Genomic DNA, 18689 nt, shown 5'->3' with positions numbered 1-18689 from the left:
CATCTACAGGTGATATGGTGTTTTTGTCTTTTATCATTTTTCTGTGTGAGTTCATTTGAGATCATAGTGATTGTCTGGTTTTACTCACATAGTTATTACTGGGGCATTGAGTGCACTGGATGAGGTACACCACGTGTTGTGATAGTCATGTGTAGGACCCATGGATCATGAAAGGTGTTTTGTGGGGGGTTGATCACAGTGGCGTAGCCAGGTTCTAAGAGCAGTGGGAGCAAACATTAAAAAGGCGCCCCCCTTAGCTCCTCCTCTGGCCACGCCCCCTTGGCTGGCACCTCCGGCCGCGCCGCACCCCCTCCTCCGGACGTGCCGTGCCGCCCCCGTGGCCCCCCCATGGCTCCTCCGGCCATGGCGCGCCGCCCCCCACCCCCCATGGCTCCTCCGGCCGTGCCGCCCCCGCAGCTCCCCCCCGGCTCCTCCAGCCGTGCCTCCCCCCATGGCTCCTCCGGCCGCGTTGTGGGCTGCCATGCTGCGCCCCCCCCCCCCCCCGCTCCTCTGGCCGCGCCGCACCCCCCCCCCCATGGCTCCTCCGGCTGTGCCACTCCCTCCCCATGGCTCTTCCGGCCGTGCCACCCCCCCTTGCCTGCAGGAGCCCAGCGCCAGCCCAGCAGGCCAAGCTTCAGAGCGGAGTGTGGGCCCCGCCCCCTGGCGCCATGGTAACCCCTAACTAAGGCGCTGCTTTTGGAAAATGTGCTGAGGGGAAGCGGCTGCTTCCTCTGCACCCTCCCAGCTACGCTACTGGTTGATCATCGTAGCAGTGGACCTATGTCCATAGGTTTTGCATCTCTTCTTCTTTCAGGGTCTGGTGCCTTTTTGAGTTGGTGTCTCCTGGTTTGTGGGGAGCTTGCTTCAGATGATGAGCTTGGAGAAGCCATCCTAGTACCTATGGCTATTCCTATGGTTTGGACAAAATGTTTGTTGCTGAATGTAAAATTCTTATGGGTGAGAATAAAATGGATGAGAAAAGAATGCCAACAGGAAGGGCAAAGTTGTCCGGTGCTCAAAAAAATGTCCACAAAGACCTCCCACCCCAAATTAGTGATATAGACCACTGGCAAGAAAAGGACTGTTGAAGATTGTGATTACTAAGGTGAAACTGATAAAATGTAACCTGTTGCTTTCCAACAGCTAAAAGGAAATGTCTCAGTAGAGAATTTCCTCTGTCTCCCACCCTCCAGGAAAGTGGTGCACAACAAATCAAGATCTGAGAATAGTATAGCTATTGTGGGCCTTCATGCTGAGTACTAATGGGACAGTCCTTGGCTTGGTATGATATGAGGAAAGAGGACATATCTAAATTAGCCAGGACACAAACTGTTTAGCACTTTGCAGGTGAAAGCCAACAATAAAAATGGTAGCCAAAAATCATGTCAAGCACTCCCTTGTAGGAAATACCACGTAATAAACAGTCACATTCTGCCCTAATTGAAATTTCTAAACAGTTTGAATAGTTTAACCTTGATGAGATAAATATATCAATACATTCTTTGCAGAACACAGATGATAACACAGACATTCTTGGCAGCCACTGCTATCTGAACAGCAGCTAAGAACAAGCAAAGCACCTATGTTGTAAATCTGAGAAACAAATGCTAGGTATAGCCTTTATTTGTTTTCTCATGTAATTATGATGGCTGCAATCTTGGCAGACTGGGGATTAAACTGTGGACCTCCAGAGCTAAAATTCTAGAGCTCACTCACTTGGGCTGTAACACATTCATCTCCTCTGAGGATTGGGGACAAAGCGGGACCTGTAACACACACCAGATGATTACATGATCTTTGTAATGCCTTCTGGTCACTTCACACAGCACATAAGCATTACCTAACTCAAATCTAAGTTGAGTCTGATCAGTGTCCCAGTCCTGGTTAGGCACTGTTATGACTGAGGTAAATAGTACTGGATAGATTAGATGAAATGGAGCTGTAGAGCTTTGTGTCATCCATATTCTGAAGACACTGCAGCCCATACCTCCCTATTAGCCCTGCTAGCAGCCTCAGACACCAGCTAAACAGGAGAGGATGACAGAATTAAAACTGGTGAAACCAACAAGAGAGAATTCTCGGTGCAGATAAACAAGATCATCTAGGATCTTGCTAAGAAAGAAGAGAATGGAGCTACTCTCATCATTCTGTCAGCAAAACCACATGGTCATGTTAAAGATAGCAGATACATATAACAGAATCAGCACTGATGCCTGATCATTGTGCATAGCCAGAAAGAAATCATCTTGAGCCAGGATGTAATAATAATTTCCTTAATTGATGCTGGAATCTTGCTTTCCAACAGTAAAATATTGATGATTGATTCCAAAAATGCCCCAAAGACATGCCTTCATTAGACAAGACAGGCAAGTATCCAACTTGCATGTTGCAACCTGAATGTGCTCTGGGACCTCCAGAATCTCAGAGAGTAACAGCGACTGAAATTCCTCTTCAAAAACAGAAGTGGTGCTAACAAGAAGGGAAAATATTTGAAGAGCTTGTCAAGACTCAGACCTCACCAGTGACCAATGGCATTAGACCACAGATCATCAAGTTGGTGTGAAGCCTTAGGTTTTTGCTGGACTCATCACCACTCCACTGTAGTGAAGAATTTTTGATCGATGACTTACCAGGAAACTGCATCTTTTTTTCTCAGGAGAGGACCATCATCTTTCATGCTAAACTCATTATATGATGCCAGAGGCTGAAAGTTACAGGTGTCAAAAGAAAACTGAAGTTGGTGCAGAATATGTAGCATATATAGCAGAACAGTGATAGACATTGCCTCTGCTTTGTGAACTCATTGGTTCTCCATTCATTTCAGAACAGAATTCAAAGATCTGGTCCTAACCTATAAAGCCCTGAATGAACTAGTAAAGATGAACAGAGAAAATTCCATTTGTTCTTGACTCTTACTTTTCATCATAATATGGTCCAGCTCTGATACCAATGTACTAAGCAACTTGTAAAAAACTGAAATATAAAGACTGGTAGAAACATAAGCTGAGGAAGCTCTGCATTGTCACCAATAGACATGATGCTGCTATCATGGAGACAGATAGATCAGTATGAATCTGAGTGATCCTATCTGCAAAATAATTTGAACTTATAATTTAATAGAATGAGGTTACTTATGCATCCAAAATGAGTTCTGCTTTCCCTGTCTTTGAGCAACAAGGTTGTCTACCTGTCCTGCAAATAATCAACTACCTAACTGTTTTGAGCTTCAAATTAAACAGCATAAACTAGTAATTTCATTAGGAGTTAGAGAGAGACTAATATTTTTCAAATATCCCAATCAATATTTCCTAGGTATAGCCTAGGTAAATAGTAACCACTAGCCTTGATAAATAGTAACCACTCTGAATTAGATTTTGAATAATATGAAGCAGCATGTTGAAGGTTAGGGGTATTGTTTGCTCCTACTGACTACCAGACATCAGCTGAGTTGTTTAACTGTCTGGGGAAAAAAGTAAGCACAAGAGAAAAAGAAAGAAACTCTCCCTTCCTAGTCCAGAAGAAAATATTTTGCTAGCATCACCTCTGAATTACGGACGTAATTTTATTTCCTATAAAGCAGAGACAGCGTCATCAGGCATTTTTCTCAAGTAATGTAGGAGTACTAGATAGGCAACCTTGTTGAAGGGAATTCTTAATTGATTCATTAATAGTTCCTGAAATCTTGCCTTTAAACGTTTTATAAGAGTCACAGCAGTCTGGCTCATTTCTAGATTTAAAGTGAGTGAAACATCTTACAACTGTGGTACACCTATCTAGATTTAAAGTAGTATTTCAGTCCAAATCAAGAGCTTTAAGATTATACAGAAATTTCATATCAGTTTTAGGTGTGGGGTACTGAACTTCAGATAAGATTTGTATGCTGAAAATTTCCAATGTGTTTGTTAGTATTCTTTGATAGGATAACGAGTCTTGTGGATAAGGGAGAAGCTGTGGATGTGGTATACCTAGACTTTAGTAAGGCATTTGATGTCGCATGATATTCTTATCGATAAACTAGGCAAATACAACTTAGATGGGGCTACTATAAGGTGGGTGCATAACTGGCTGGATAACCATACTCAGAGAGTTGTTATTAATGGTTCCCAATCCTGCTGGAAAGGCATAACAAGTGGGGTTCCGCAGGGGTCTGTTTTGGGACCGGCTCTGTTCAATATCTTCATTAACGACTTAGATATTGGCATAGAAAGTACGCTTATTAAGTTAGCAGATGATACCAAACTGGGAGGGATTGCAACTGCTTTGGAGGACAGGGTCATAATTCAAAATGATCTGGACAAATTGGAGAAATGGTCTGAGGTAAACAGAATGAAGTTTAACAAAGACAAATGCAAAGTGCTCCACTTAGGAAGGAAAACTCAGTTTCACACATACAGAATGGGAAGAGACTGTCTGGGAAGGAGTACGGCAGAAAGGGGTCTAGGGGTTATAGTGGACCACAAACTAAATGTGAGTCAACAGTGTGATGCCGTTGCAAAAAAAGCAAACATGATTCTGGGATGTATTAACAGGTGTGTTGTGAGCAAGACACGAGAAGTCATTCTTCCGCTCTACTCTGCGCTGGTTAGGCCTCAACTGGAGTATTGTGTCCAGTTCTGGGCACCGCATTTCAAGAAAGATGTGGAGAAATTGGAGAGGGTCCAGAGAAGAGCGACAAGAATGATTAAAGGTCTTGAGAACATGACCTATGAAGGAAGGCTGAAAGAATTGGGTTTGTTTAGTTTGGAAAAGAGAAGACTGAGAGGGGACATGATAGCAGTTTTCAGGTATCTAAAAGGGTGTCATAAGGAGGAGAGAGAAAACTTGTTCACCTTAGTCTCTAAGGATAGAACAAGAAGCAATGGGCTTAAACTGCAGCAAGGCAGATTTAGGTTGGACATTAGGAAAAAGTTCCTAACTGTCAGGGTAGTTAAACACTGGAATAAATTGCCTAAGGAAGTTGTGGAATCTCCATCTCTGGAGATATTTAAGAGTAGGTTAGATAAATGTTTATCAGGGATGGTCTAGACAGTATTTGGTCCTGCCATGAGGGCAGGGGACTGGACTTGATGGCCTCTCAAGGTCCCTTCCAGCCCTAGAATCTATGACATAAGAGTTTGGAGTGATCATTTTGCGAGAAGTGTTTGCCCAGGATGCTAAGGTGTTTTTGTCTTTTATTGTGTTTTTGTGTGAGTTCATTTGAGAGAGTAGTGATTCCACTGTATTTAGTTATCTTGGTTCTTATTTTTACCTATAACCATTGTGTTTAAGCAGGAACTTGTAAGAGGCAGTATCTCTCTCTAGATAGATGGGATGGTATTCTGGTACTTAGATACAGGTCCTTGCTGAGGCCTGAGCTGTATGAACACTGAACATTTTGGTTAGTTTTCTTAAAATTTCCAAGTGTTGGGTGAAGGTTTCTGTTCATTCCTATTTCATTAAGAAAATGTACCCCAATCTTCTAGAAGGATATGTATTTTAGAAAAGCATTTTCAAAAGGTTCATTTATAATGCAATGCCCTTTATAGATAGCTTCCGCACATTAAACAAGACTATTTTACTTGCTGTAGAGAACAGCTGGTTTTGAGAATTCTGTTTACTAATATGCCAGAAATAAGATGACACAAAAGCATTTAACAAAAAAACAAAAACCCATCATTACTGAGTCTAAATTATTATTATTATATATGAAGGCCTCTTTAACTCTTGTGCCACAAGGAGTTCTGAAGTAAACTGTCATAATCCTTAAAATGCAGAGTAGTTGTAGCCATCTGGTCCCAGGATATTAGAGACAAGGTGGATGCATGATATCTTTTATTGACCCAACTTGTGTTGGTGAGAGAGACAAGCTTTCGAGCCACACAGAGCTCTTTCTTGAAAGCTGGTCTCTCTCACCAACAGACGTTGGTCCAATAAAAGATCTTACCTCACCCGGCTTGTCTCTCTAGTAATCTGTAACAGGCAGAAGGAAGTGGAACCAACCTTGCTAGGTCAGGTACTGTGCCTGACCAGAGTTTAAAGCTGCCTTTTCCTACTTTTATTAGGGGAGAGTTCTGTCTAGCATTCTCAGGAGTGAATCTCTTTTGCACCCGTAGGAGATGATGCACCAATGGTTAATATATCCCTGAATCTTTCTCCATGTATGAGATCAAATAATTATACTTGGCACTTATAAAATGCCTTTCATCTAAAGATCTCAAAGCCCTTTTCAGCATGAATTATCCTCACGACACCTCTCTGTATAATTCCCATTTTACAAATTAAGTCAAGCCACAGGGAGGTGAAGTGTTTTACCCAAATTCACAGTTGCTTGCAAAGCTAGAAATACAATCCAGATAGCCTGACTCCCAAGTCCCGGCACTAATCCCTATTCAATGCTCACCACTGAAATTTTTACAGTTTTGCCATTACAAATAGGTAATATTACCATCGTTTTCCTTATACTCTTGTGTGGGGAATGCCATAATGTGTGAATTATTTGGAAAGGCATCCATTTGAATCATAAATAAAATTGACCAAAGTGCAAGTAGTATGCAGGTTTCTCAAGAAAGCACTAAAGAGCACTTAGTCCTGACCTTAAGCAACATAAATCTAAGTTACTAAATCTTGTACTTAAAAGGAGATCTTGTTTAAATCAGTTATTAACAGGCATACAGAAAAAGTGGAGGGGATGGGGGGAAGGGGCTCTTTGAGCAAAATAACCTGGTTTCCTTTTTAAAATCCTTTAGAGGGCATAATAATTAAGTGCTTTATTGTATTTTTTTAAACATAGTCTGTGAATGCGGGTGGGGAAGTGCACCATCCTGGCAGCAGTTCCTTAGGGCCTGATTTCCATGTCGCTTACACCACTTACACTAGTACACTAGTGTACTCTTATTTACTTCTTGGTTTACATCAGTGTGAGAGGCGAATCAGGCCATTTGGCATTCATGGAGACATAATACCTTGATGAACGATGAAGGTGCAGCCAAGTGTGCAGTCTACAGTGGCTGAGCTTTGCAGGTTGGTGTAGAATGAAGAGCCAGGCCATGCCCTGTCCCACTCTGGCCCCCTTGGTAATTCTAGCTCTGGTGACTCTAAGAGACTCTCCTGATGCTTGTACTTTGGAAATGCAAGAACTGAGATGTTGGCTGTCACTTACCCCGGATAGAAAGAGAGGCCCATAATGCACTCTTCCTCCCTTCCCTCTTCTGTATGCCCATGCAGGGCTAGCGCCAACCTAGCCTCATATTACATCCTTCTCATTTAACCTAATAATATACAATAGCACAACTAAAATGTTTAAAAAGGAAGGCAATATTTATTTGTTCAATATAAACAAAAGTCACTGCTGGCAAAAATTTTCCAACTCTATTGTAGTCAGTGGAATTGATTGCTCTTGTTTATTCAGTGGAGATATTGGCCCTATGAATTTAAGATGTTACACTTGAAGTTCTTGCTATTAAAAAGGTTGATGGCCTCTTTTCTTGTCTCATCCACGTTTCAAAAGCTTATAGAAAATGGATAAAATGTAACATTTAATTGTCTTGCAATCTCTAGCATCCCTAGTTGTGGGCTTTTCTCTCAAGGTACATCCAAACAAGTCCTAAATCTTTATTATTTTTCACAGTTGCTGTTATTCTGTAAATCTGTTGTAACAGCACCTACTACTTCCAGTCAAGTGGGGAGCCTGGTGCATCAAAAGCCACCTCCAGTACTATTAATGTGTAGGCCTGCAAGGAGAATTACTGCACCACAACTAAAGGTGGGCAGCATTTGTGTGGGCTTACGCAAAGAAAGACAGCTCTGCTTTGTAGTTGGGGGAGTGAAGGGGGAGAGGAAGAAGGTCAGAAACTGCTGCAAAAGGTGCTCGGTGGTCAACTTTACAGCAATGACTCACCCCCCCCCCCCCCCAAGGAATGTGCATAAAGGCACGAAATCTAGTGGGGCAAGTCTCTATGTGAAAGCAGTGAGGAAGCCAGCACCCACCCTCCCTCCCCTAGGAGGCAGCAAGTGGAGGTGAATGGCAGGCTGGGTTTGTACCTGCTGTGGGCATTACGCTAATCGCCCCTTTTAAAGCGGGGCTGGGAAGGAATTGGCTTCGGTGGACTGTGGTTTTTTTGCCTTCCTCACAACGGGTGCGAGGATGGACCTTTTCTGGTGAATAGAAAAGGTGGTAGGCCATATGTCGCAACTTATTTTGTAATATTGGGCGGATGTTCAGTGCAGGTACTCCATAGGGAGGGCAGACAGTGACCAGATAAATGGCCTGGTAAAGGACTTAAAAGGAGGTACTGGATAAAGAAACAGAAGAGGTGAGGGGGTTCGGGGACTCCCATGACCAGTACAGCAGGGAGCCAACACCTCCCCACCCCCCACCCCGTTCTCATAGCCCTGCGAGGCTGATGGATGGTAAGGTCCAAGCCATGGGGCAGCTGGGGGACCTGGATGGAAACAATGGGGGGCTGGTGGAAGCCCCGGAGAATTGATGTGAATAAGCATGGATTAAACAAAGGGGGGCTGGTGGAAGCCCCGGAGAATTGATGTGAATAAGCATGGATTTGCCTGCACTGTACACTTTATCTGCCGGGTAATCCCAGACATCTACATAATAAAGTTGCAGCCTGATTAAAACCCATAACAAGTCTCCTGTCCTTCTTGCGGTATACCCAGACAATGAGACAATTAGCTGACTCTCCCTTTCTTTTCTGTTTCTCAGTCCCCCAAAATAATACAAATCAATTGCTAGTGTTCCACGCAGTTAGGATAGCAAAAATTCTAAAGACATTTAATTTTAAAAACTACTAGAAATTGGAAAATAATTGCACATTCTGATGTTATTTTGAATCTCATCAAGCCATGTATTAATGTGTCTCTAATGGCACGATTTCTTTTCACACCTCTACGGTGGTTGAAACTCAGTCCTTTTAAGTGAGATCTCCTAACCAGTGTATGGCAGTTCCAATTAGCTGCTCTTGGGCCTGAAGTGCATCACAAACGGTAACAAGGTCTCCTAGGAACACTTTTGTTGCAAGTACTGTAGTCATATTTCCTCATTAGTTCCTTTAAATTGTCACTAATGCCATGTTCCAAGCTTTTGAGAAGTAGACCAAAAACAGAAAAACTAGGTATCTATGTAGAATAGACAATTATTTTTCATAATTCAAGACCCCTTTGAATGCCTTTGATAGTTTTGAAGCTTACACAGTTAAATTTATTAACCATAACCACTCACTTAAGTCGGAGGATTTAGTGATTTGTTGCCTAGGAAAAGAGAAAAAATATTTTGTCATGGCAGATGGTTCGTTTTCTAAATTTGTGATTTTTTAAAGATTATTTTTAGTCTTTTAATTAAATTTTGCACAAACTATGAGCAAAATAAGAAAAACATAAAATGTTTAAACATGTTGTGTGTACTTTTATAGGGGTACCATCAAAACGAATAGGCTTCAATTTTTGGTTTGGTCTGCATGTGTCCAGATCATGCTGTTTTTCTGCTCCACTTGTCAGCGCAGTTCTTGGGAGGATGACAGGTTTTGGAGACTATTGCCCTGGCAGACGCTCTAAAGGAATGATTTTTTCAACATTTCATTACTCTTCCTGCTTGTGCCTGTAGAACTGAGAAGGGCTGAGCAAAGGAACAGCACAATATGCATGTGTACTGTTGCACACTGTCTCCAGGGTTTGTCAACAGTGGTCCTTCTAACCTAGGAAGCTGAGATTTTAACAATGTTGCAGTTGTTTTTTTGGCAAGTTGTCATACTTTCCAGAAATATGAAGACATTTTTAACTGATAGGTGTAAGAGGCAGTTTTGATCCTGCCATCCTCAGAACACCACTGAACTTTGGGAGTTTGAAACTCCATTCATCATCATGTACTGAACAGATTCTGGGTGCCTACAAATTCATGACACGTTTCATATTGTAACACTTCATATTTACAATAGTTATGTTCTTCCTCTGCAAAATATTATTTGATTGGTTTTGTACTGTGAAATCATTTTGTGCTATTTGCCTTTTCCTGGGCTCTGTACATTTGCTTGTTCAGGATACCAACTTTATCAAATTTGATAAAAACTAACTGCATATCAGACTGTCAGAGGTCTTCATAAAACTTATGGTGGATGTGGAAAAGGCTTGGCAAGATGGCACAAGGTCTTTTCCTTTGGCATCTTCAGATTGAGTGAATGAATAATTACACCCCTCCCCCAAAACTCACGATTTATAGTTCACTCTTCATTGGAATTTTTCATGTGTTAGATGGTTCTAACGAGTTCTCCTCCTTTAGAAAAGTCACAAATCAACTCAGAAGATTATCTTTTTAGTGGGCTCAATTCCTGGGTATCTTGTTTACTATTCTGCAAGCTCTACTAATTGAATGTCTTTAGCCCTTTGATTAGGAACAATTCATTGTTGTGGTTATAAAATTGAGGGGTTAAGGGTGCTCAAAAGAATATGTACATGTCAAGTATATTTTCATAGTCTGGGAAAACCAAAAATTATTATTATCATTATTCTAAGACTCACTCCTATTTCCAACTTTCTTTCTGCAAAAATGTTTGCTTTCTGTAAGTAAATTGATACTAAATAATGAATTGTTCAAAATAATAATTTTTTAAAAATCTAACATTTTATGAAGATTGGTGCAAATCAGCCAGAGTATAAACTTAATGTCTTAAAAAGACAGATATGGCTACAATCTGGGGTAATTTTTTGATGGATTATAGCAAACTTGAATTTAGCAAACTAAATATGACTTGATCCTTGCTTTGTAGAAAAGGTTAATATCATTTGGTGCTTTTACCCTTTTTCTTTGATTTCATTTTTAACAATGATTAATAAAGGTAGAGGTAATGAATATACAACTACTTTCCCCTCTCCCTTTCATATTGTAAGGGACTTGTTCACAAAAGTAGCTGTAATATGTGTTCTTTCCCATTCAAGTTGATTAGTATGTGGGGGAGGCAATGTAAAGTGTTTTTGATATCCCTACAAATTAATTTACATGTGGGTGAGCTACAGAAGGGAACTAAAAGTGAAAAATAAATGGTGGAGCATAGCAGGCAGCTGAAGGCAAATATAAGCAGTTCTGTAGTATTGTTCTAGCTATATTAAAGATTGCATGCTCTCAAATAAATATGTGATCAATTCATTTATATGGATACCCCAGGTGATTCAGTGTTTTCATAAAATAAAAAATGGGCACATGTGGACAATGGGTTGTATGTATTCAAATGTAGTTCAATCAGCCCAAAATTGTGAAAAATTCACTCAGATTGTAGAAAGTTGAACCGTGTTTTCAATTTAAATTCTGTGTAGTTGCTCAGAAAACCTTAGAGGATTCCACAAGCCATGCAATGGGGGTTCAACTCTCACAATTAGAATAGCACAATTGGGGAAAATTAAGGAATAGGCAATATATATATGCAAGTCTCTTGGGTCCTAGTTAGTGAACTCATGTGATTATGTTAAAATTGAAGCTTTCATTAAAAATAATGCAATCTTGTATTTATGCTTGTGGAGGAAAGATTGAAAATATAAACTGAGTGTAAATCAATGTAATGCATCTGCCTGAGTCTTCAGTCAACTTGAAAAACAGTTCTGATAAACGTAAATTGCCTCCAGAATTGGGTGCTCCTGACATTGCCCTTCCAAGAGTGGAGGGGGGCACTGACAACCATCACAGCCCAGGATTTTATGGGGAAGGGGACCTTCACTACCATTACCCAATCATGGCTCTGCTGGTATTGATGTTGGCATCAATACCCATACAGATTCTTAGATGAATGGGGGCTGAGACTTCCCTCCTCTGCAATAGACCACAACCTGCCTAAAATCAGGAAGTGGTGGGGAAGTCTAGCCTACCCAAAGAGGACTAGTGGTGGGAACCCCAGAAACCTCTCCTAATGCCATTCCTAAGAGATGTGGGGCCACGACATGGGTAGGGGAAAGCCATTTAGGGCAATGGATTGCCTTCACCTGGCCCTGAACACGGTGTGTTTGCAATGTTTCATAATTGACAACAAAATGAAAAACTAGGTTGTTTCTTTGGTTTGACTCTCTTCAGGTAGTTAATGTTCAAGGTTAATTTATAATGCTATGTGCTTGCTCAGTTAATCTTCTCTTGGTAAACACTGACATAATTATAAAAAATTCTAAACCTTATGGAGTACGTCTCATTAGACACAATAATATAAATATTTTTCCAAGATTAGAAGTTAGCCCAAAGTGTAGTGTATGTAAAACATTTTCAAATTAGGATTGGAACTTCAGTTCTCTGCCTCATGACTTACCCCATAAATATTAATAGACAACATATCAAAATGTTCTTGTTAATTAAAAGGGCTGTTCGGCTTTTAATGATATCTAATTTGTAGATGTATGGTAGACTGCAAGTAGTTCTTATTAAAATTTATCTAGTCTCATTTTGTAGGAGGATCATTTTCTTTTTATTCAGATTATGGATGTGTGCAGTAAAACACTATTATCATGGAATACAATACAAAGTTTTACATTTATTTGTCTTAAAAATCAATCACTTTGTGCCACCTCACAAAGGCAACAAATTCCTCTTCCAAAATGAGGTCCTCCAAAAATGTAAATGCATTTCATAAACCTTATAGAATAAGAGGGTTTAACTGTCTATGTAGTTTCTGATTTCTATAAAAGTAACCCAATGAACCTGCATGGTTCAAAGTATCGATAATGTGAAAAGAGTTGGTCTCAGTCCAGTTCCCAGAGCAAAAATCACCACCACAGTTGATGCCAATAGGCACCCTTGTTGGCAGTCTCAGTAGAGAAGACAAGAACTGGAATGGACATGGAGACTGTATTATCCTCTCTCCCCTAGAATTTTTACTTAAAGTCAAGGTTGAGATGCCATGGTAAGAAAGTTTTCAGTCTTTCTACCTTTGCTTTTTCTGCTCTCTGGCTGAAAAGAGGACTTCGCTCTCCAGTACTGCCACTCTAACAACTTTCCACATACTATGTTCACCCAATTTTAGAAAGGAAAATTGAAAAATTATTAAAAATGTGACCTGATGGACGATGTAAATATGGTGAAGGAAATCAAGGTCAAAGCAACCTCCACAGACAGTTTGAAAAAAAAAAAGTAGATTTTGGTTCAGGATTTGAGAAGAGGGAAGGGGACAGATAACACTGAAAGTATGTGATGCTGTTATCACTGTAAATTCTAACAGCTGGTCTGATTTAAGAAATCAGGTTGGGGAATATTCTGCTGCTCCCACTGCTGCTGTGTGGAGTGTGTTCCTGAGGGTATAAATGTATTTTCCCCAAAAGATTATGAAGAATTCAAGAATACATATTATCACTTTAAAGTTAGCAAATATTTTTATCCTGAGTAATGCAGCTGGATTGACGTGGGAGCTGTAGCAGTTTATTGGGTCAATGACCTGCAAATTAAAGAGGACCCATTCTTGCTCTAAAGGAATCGTTACAATCTATCTTGCTAAAAATTCTCTTTTAAAAATATGTCTATGTAGAAAGTTACCCACTCAACAGGCTATCACAGTTGGTCTAATGAGCAATGAATACATTTTAAAATTAGCAGGACAAAAATACATTTTATGGTACTCCATTACATGATCGATACTGTGTAAATAATACAGTTGTAAACATAACATATATAGAGATGTTAATCCAGATTTAGTTATAATTAAATTTTAAAGGATAAACATATATTTTACAACATATTTAGTTCTTGCTTTCCTTTTTTTTGTACTTACAAGTTAAACATTGAGAGAAGTCACAGATAAAGAACTGTTTAATTATATAGTTGTGACAAACCAAACAGAAATGTAGAAATTCAAACCCCATTCTCATAAATTAGACCTTCTGTAGCAACATATTGGAACACAAATGGTACATGCTATTTCATGACCTGATGAATGCTGATCTCTGCAATAATCACTGTAGAAACATAAAACTGAATTTCAGCCCGACATTTATAATGGCTGGTACGTTCTATGTCGCTATTGTAATGTAGCTTACACTTTTTGTCTGCAAAATCTCTCAAAGCTTCAACATTGCAGGAAGCAGAACTTGTATCTGATAGTTGCATTGAATTTTACAACAGAAATCAAAACATTTCTGTAACATTTTCTTTTCTTTTCCAAATAACCTCTATGTGATATTGTATATTGAAATTGCATTAATGTATATTTTGATACCGGTTGTCACAGTCCCACCAGGCTGTTGAGTTTGGGTCCACACAAGTCAGACCATGTGTACTTTTAAGCTTACCTTGGTCTGTCTCTTTCTTTGGCCTCTCTGTCACAATTCCTGGGTAAGATTCTGTTATCCCTTCACAGAAGTGGGACCTCGTGGTCCAGTTTCCTTAGGCCCCCAGGATAGTGTTGACCTCTCTGCCACAAAACACCCCAGTTCCTTAAGTGCACTCTTTCCCAAAGCCTCAACCCTGTAGGCACACAGGTTTACCATTTACTTCTCCAGGGACATATGATAGTTGAAGCATATGCCAAAATTCCAAAACCAGTTGCCCTTGAATTAGACAACACAAGAAATATACAGATCCAGTCAAAACAGTAACACCTAGACACATATCCCTGCCTCAGTTTCCTCACCACCCTCAAGCATTCTTTTGGCTTATGTTAGAGTCCTCTATGGTGTCCAGGATCCTTCCTTTCTCCCTTCTCTGCACATGGCTTCTCCTCCAAAATATGGAGCCTTCTCTCACTCCTGTATCCAGCTTTCTGCTTCTGGTATCATCTCCCTCTTTTCAAAATGGCCTGTAAGTTAACCTCCCTTTTATAACTTACAGTCCCCTTGTCAACCCTCTGATCAGGTGATCAAACGTCCCTATATAGTGATCCCTTGCTTTGTTACTGGTAGACGGGTTCTTCTGTGCAGCCAACTCGTTGTCCAACCGTGCTTCCATGTAAACAGAAGACCATAAGGGTTTAATAATTCTCCATTGTTAGCACTGTACCACTATCTCTTGGAATTCCAATTCAACATAGAGGTAAAAAGACAACAGAGAAGGCAGACAAGCCCTATGTTCAAAATGGAGTTTGTAGTTTGACAAAAATATATACAGAGAGCACATTATCTCAAACTGGAATCAATAAATTGTACATGAACACATTCCCCAAATTGTCATACTAGTGATATAAAAATATTCAACATAACTTAATGTTTTGCCTGTCCAGAGCTTTTTGGGACATGGGAATCTTAGTAGTCAAAAATGTGTCTAATTGAAGTCATACATTTTTTAGCATTTGAGTTTAAAAGGTGTGGCTATAATAAATTCTATTGAAAGAGTTCTAGGGAAGATCACAAAAAGAAGAAAGTTTTGTATAATGCGTTCGGAATTACCTTGTGGTATAGCCGTTGTGGATGAGTCCTAATTGATTTAATATGAAATGAATTCTTGCAACTGTGAATCTTATTTTGTATGTATTCCAGATGTGTGGAGGTCATTGCTAAAGAAGGACAGAACCTGAAAGAGCTGTATTTGGTATCCTGTAAGATTACCGACTATGGTATGTAAAATGGCTATTGTTTTTTACCCTTTGTGAAGACTGATCTGTTGAAACTTTACATGGAGACATAAAAAGTGAAATTTTCCTTGTGATACTTGTAAAAATGTTGCTGTGACACTAGACAGAGAAGATTTAGAACGAAGAAGCTAGAGGACAGGCACTCTGTTAGATTTCAGAGAGCTGCAGATTTATCCTTCATATAGAATTGACTGAAAAATGTTGATTGATCTCTGTGATGAGAGTTTGAGTATTGATCGATAAACACTCAGATTTGAATTAATTTGTCTCCTGCTCTTCCTTCTTTCTTCACCCTTAGTTTAAATGGAGATTTGCAGGATCTAGTAGTTATCTAGTCTTTTTAATGAACTCAGACTGATTCTTCCTTTCAAATCTTGCACTGTTCTGGGATCTGAGAGTTGAAATCAGAGATTATTTTTGGCCCAGAAGAGAGGCAGGGCCATGCAATGCTAAATCACATCCACTGCACACCTAGCATGAGAACAGTGGCTTGGTGCAGGGGAAACAGTGACCCTGGATTTTGGGAAAAGAATCCTCCTCAGGATGCAAAATGACAATGAAGTCACTTTATGGCTACTGCTGCAGTTTTGGGGTTGTAGTAGCCTCTGCTCTGTTTGAAACCCCTCCTTCCCTTCATGTAGTAGCAGATCTGCTAGCTATGCCGTATCCTCAAACCTTTCTTCTATATCTGTCTGGAAGGAATTCCTATAGAGTTCATGGCATCTGCCCCTCATCCCAACGCGGTGAACTCACATCACCCTCTAAGGGCCTTCTTTGGATGAAGGGGCTGACAAGGGAGCAGTAGTTTCTCTCAAAAGCAGTATGACCAAACTAGCGAGGTAGTGGGGAAAGGAAGGCAGGTGAATGTATTGGATTAGATTTGAATGGAAAGTGGGAGGAAGTGGTTATGCATAAATGAGACATGGGAAGAGCGTTGGGTGGGAGGATAGGAGGGTATCTGCATAGGCTTGGTTGGTTAGATACCATAATTATCCAAACTGCACCGTTCCATCAAATATTTTAAGGTTTGCCCATCACTAATTTATAAGATTATGTAGTCATTTCACATCATCTGTGTTCTTGACCTTGTAGTAGTTGGGGCTTTTCAAACAACTTTTGCAGGTGCTACTAATACTAGATTCTGATGCTGATACTACTAATAAATTAATTTTCTCAGTAATAATATTAGTAAATTGTTCAGTACGGTAACTGTGGCACTGAACAATTTTTAACATTATTATTGAATTAGTGTAGTATCAGTGGGAGGAAAGAGAACCAGGCAACCCTTTCCCCTGAACACATCCTGCTACATTTGGCAAGTAGGAGAAATCTGCTAGTGATTACTAGGATGATTTGTTGTGGTCTGATTTAAGAAATTTCCCAATGATCTTATTATGCTATTGAATTCACTATGCATAACTGTTCAGGCCCCACCAAATGGCAGATGCTTCTCTCTTAGTGGAAGCATGTTATTCTATACATTTGCATTTATAGGTGTCATGCAAAATGGAGACTCATAATGTCTTAGCCAAATATTTAGTATCATATTACACTGACCAAAGTTCTGGGAGGGAATGACTGTATGTGGACATCCATTCTTGCTTAATCTACCTGGTAGTCTATTGAGGATATTAGCATATGCACTTGGTCCATGTAGGATTCAACACACAATGCCTACTTTTTATATTTAAAATTTGACTATTTGCTAATTGTGACTCTACAGATTTCCATATATAGTTAGCAAGACACCTGAGAAATGCTATTTTCCCAACTAATTTTGAAGATAAAACCAGGATTTTTGGAAAGAGACTAAGGAAATTATGCACCCATATGCCATTCAAATTCATTGGAATTCAGATGTCCTTTGAAACTCCTAGCTCAGATTTCTTGATACATTAGTGATTAGTTTAGTGGAATTGTGACTGCTGGTGTCAAGAGCCTAATTGTCTCAAGGTTCGGTTAGCAAAAATGCAAATTCCATAGCTAAACAAAATATTATTGTTATTAGAACAGCTTGTTTTAAGCACACCTTAATTTGAGACATCAAACAAGAAAAAGAGATTAGTGTTAATTGTGATTGTTGACCCATAACTAATACCTAATATAGGGACAGATGTGTGAAATAATTACATGTAGACTATGAAATGTGAGATTTAGCAGTTTTTATCTTTCTGATTTGATTTTGACAATAAGATGTGAGAAAATAAAAGAAGCAATATTGAAAATTTAATACTATTTGATTATTATTTGAAAAATATTACTAAATACAGTGCACTGAAAGATTTGCCTTCATATTAAAAGTTAGAAGTCTATTAAAATTCTCTAAACTGTAACATACGGTCATAGGCAACATTAGTTTATCTGACACATTGCCACCATGGAATTTAATTTGGTGGAATAAAGTACAGAATGATGAGATTAAAAAAATTATTGTAGTGGAGGGCATCAGACTCTCTAGGGCTGTGTTTAGACACCAACAAATCTCCAAAACCTGTTTTAGTAGATTTTCTGTTCTCAGTACAGCCACAGAGGACTTTTTAAAAAAAAACATTTAATTATATTATACAAAAAGAAAAACAAAAAAAGGAAACCAAGATGGATTTGAAATAGGCAGCAGATGCCAAGAGTTGTTAACTGCAAAGAAAAAAGAAATATATTGTTGCTGATTGCACTGCTACAGTTAAGAGTATGTCAGCACTTCTATTATAAACTTCTCACAAGTATATCGCACAGCTGTAAAAATTTCCCCCATGTTAACACTTGCCATATAAAGTCTCAACCTTGTAATACATTTATTTGTGTGTGTATGAATGCAAATATATAAAATCACACACAAATAAATGTATTACAAGAATCTGTGTATGTGTCTATATGTGTGTGTGTGTGTGTGTGTGTGTGTTTGTGTATGTATAATTGAAAAAACAGCCAAAATTATTTGGCTTTTATAAAAATATACACGTCTGGTTTTAAAAAGAAAATCATTTTGGCTGTTTTTCAGTTTTACTCTGTGTGCTAAAAATGAAGTGTTTTGGTTTGATGTTTCTCTGTCCTTTCTTGACCCAAAAAACGGCTTCATTTAGGGATTCTTTTGTTTGTTTTGAAATGCTTATTGAAAATTAGTTCTTGATATTTAAAACTTGTCTGCCATTCAGTATTAAAATCTAGGGATGTTAA

General features: G+C 39.3%; 1 protein-coding gene across 4 annotated transcripts in view; it reads left to right on the top strand.

Annotated features, from left to right (window-relative positions):
* The window catches only part of FBXL17 (F-box and leucine rich repeat protein 17), a 461401-nt gene that overhangs the window by 304257 nt on the left and 138455 nt on the right, over positions 1–18689 (top strand). For all 4 annotated transcript variants that reach the window (XR_010588817.1, XM_024106734.3, XM_024106733.3 and 1 more), the window contains one exon: positions 15421–15497. Coding sequence is in view for 3 of the 4 variants with exons in the window: in XM_024106734.3 (XP_023962502.2) it covers positions 15421–15497 (77 nt within the window). In the remaining variant the exon portion in view is untranslated. The remainder of the gene's footprint in view (positions 1–15420; positions 15498–18689) is intronic.

Source organism: Chrysemys picta, chromosome 6 (assembly GCF_011386835.1).
Source record: "Chrysemys picta bellii isolate R12L10 chromosome 6, ASM1138683v2, whole genome shotgun sequence".
Lineage (NCBI taxonomy): Eukaryota > Metazoa > Chordata > Testudines > Emydidae > Chrysemys > Chrysemys picta.
The sequence above is the reverse complement of the archived record's forward strand: the minus strand, read 5'-3'. Positions and strand labels throughout refer to the sequence as shown.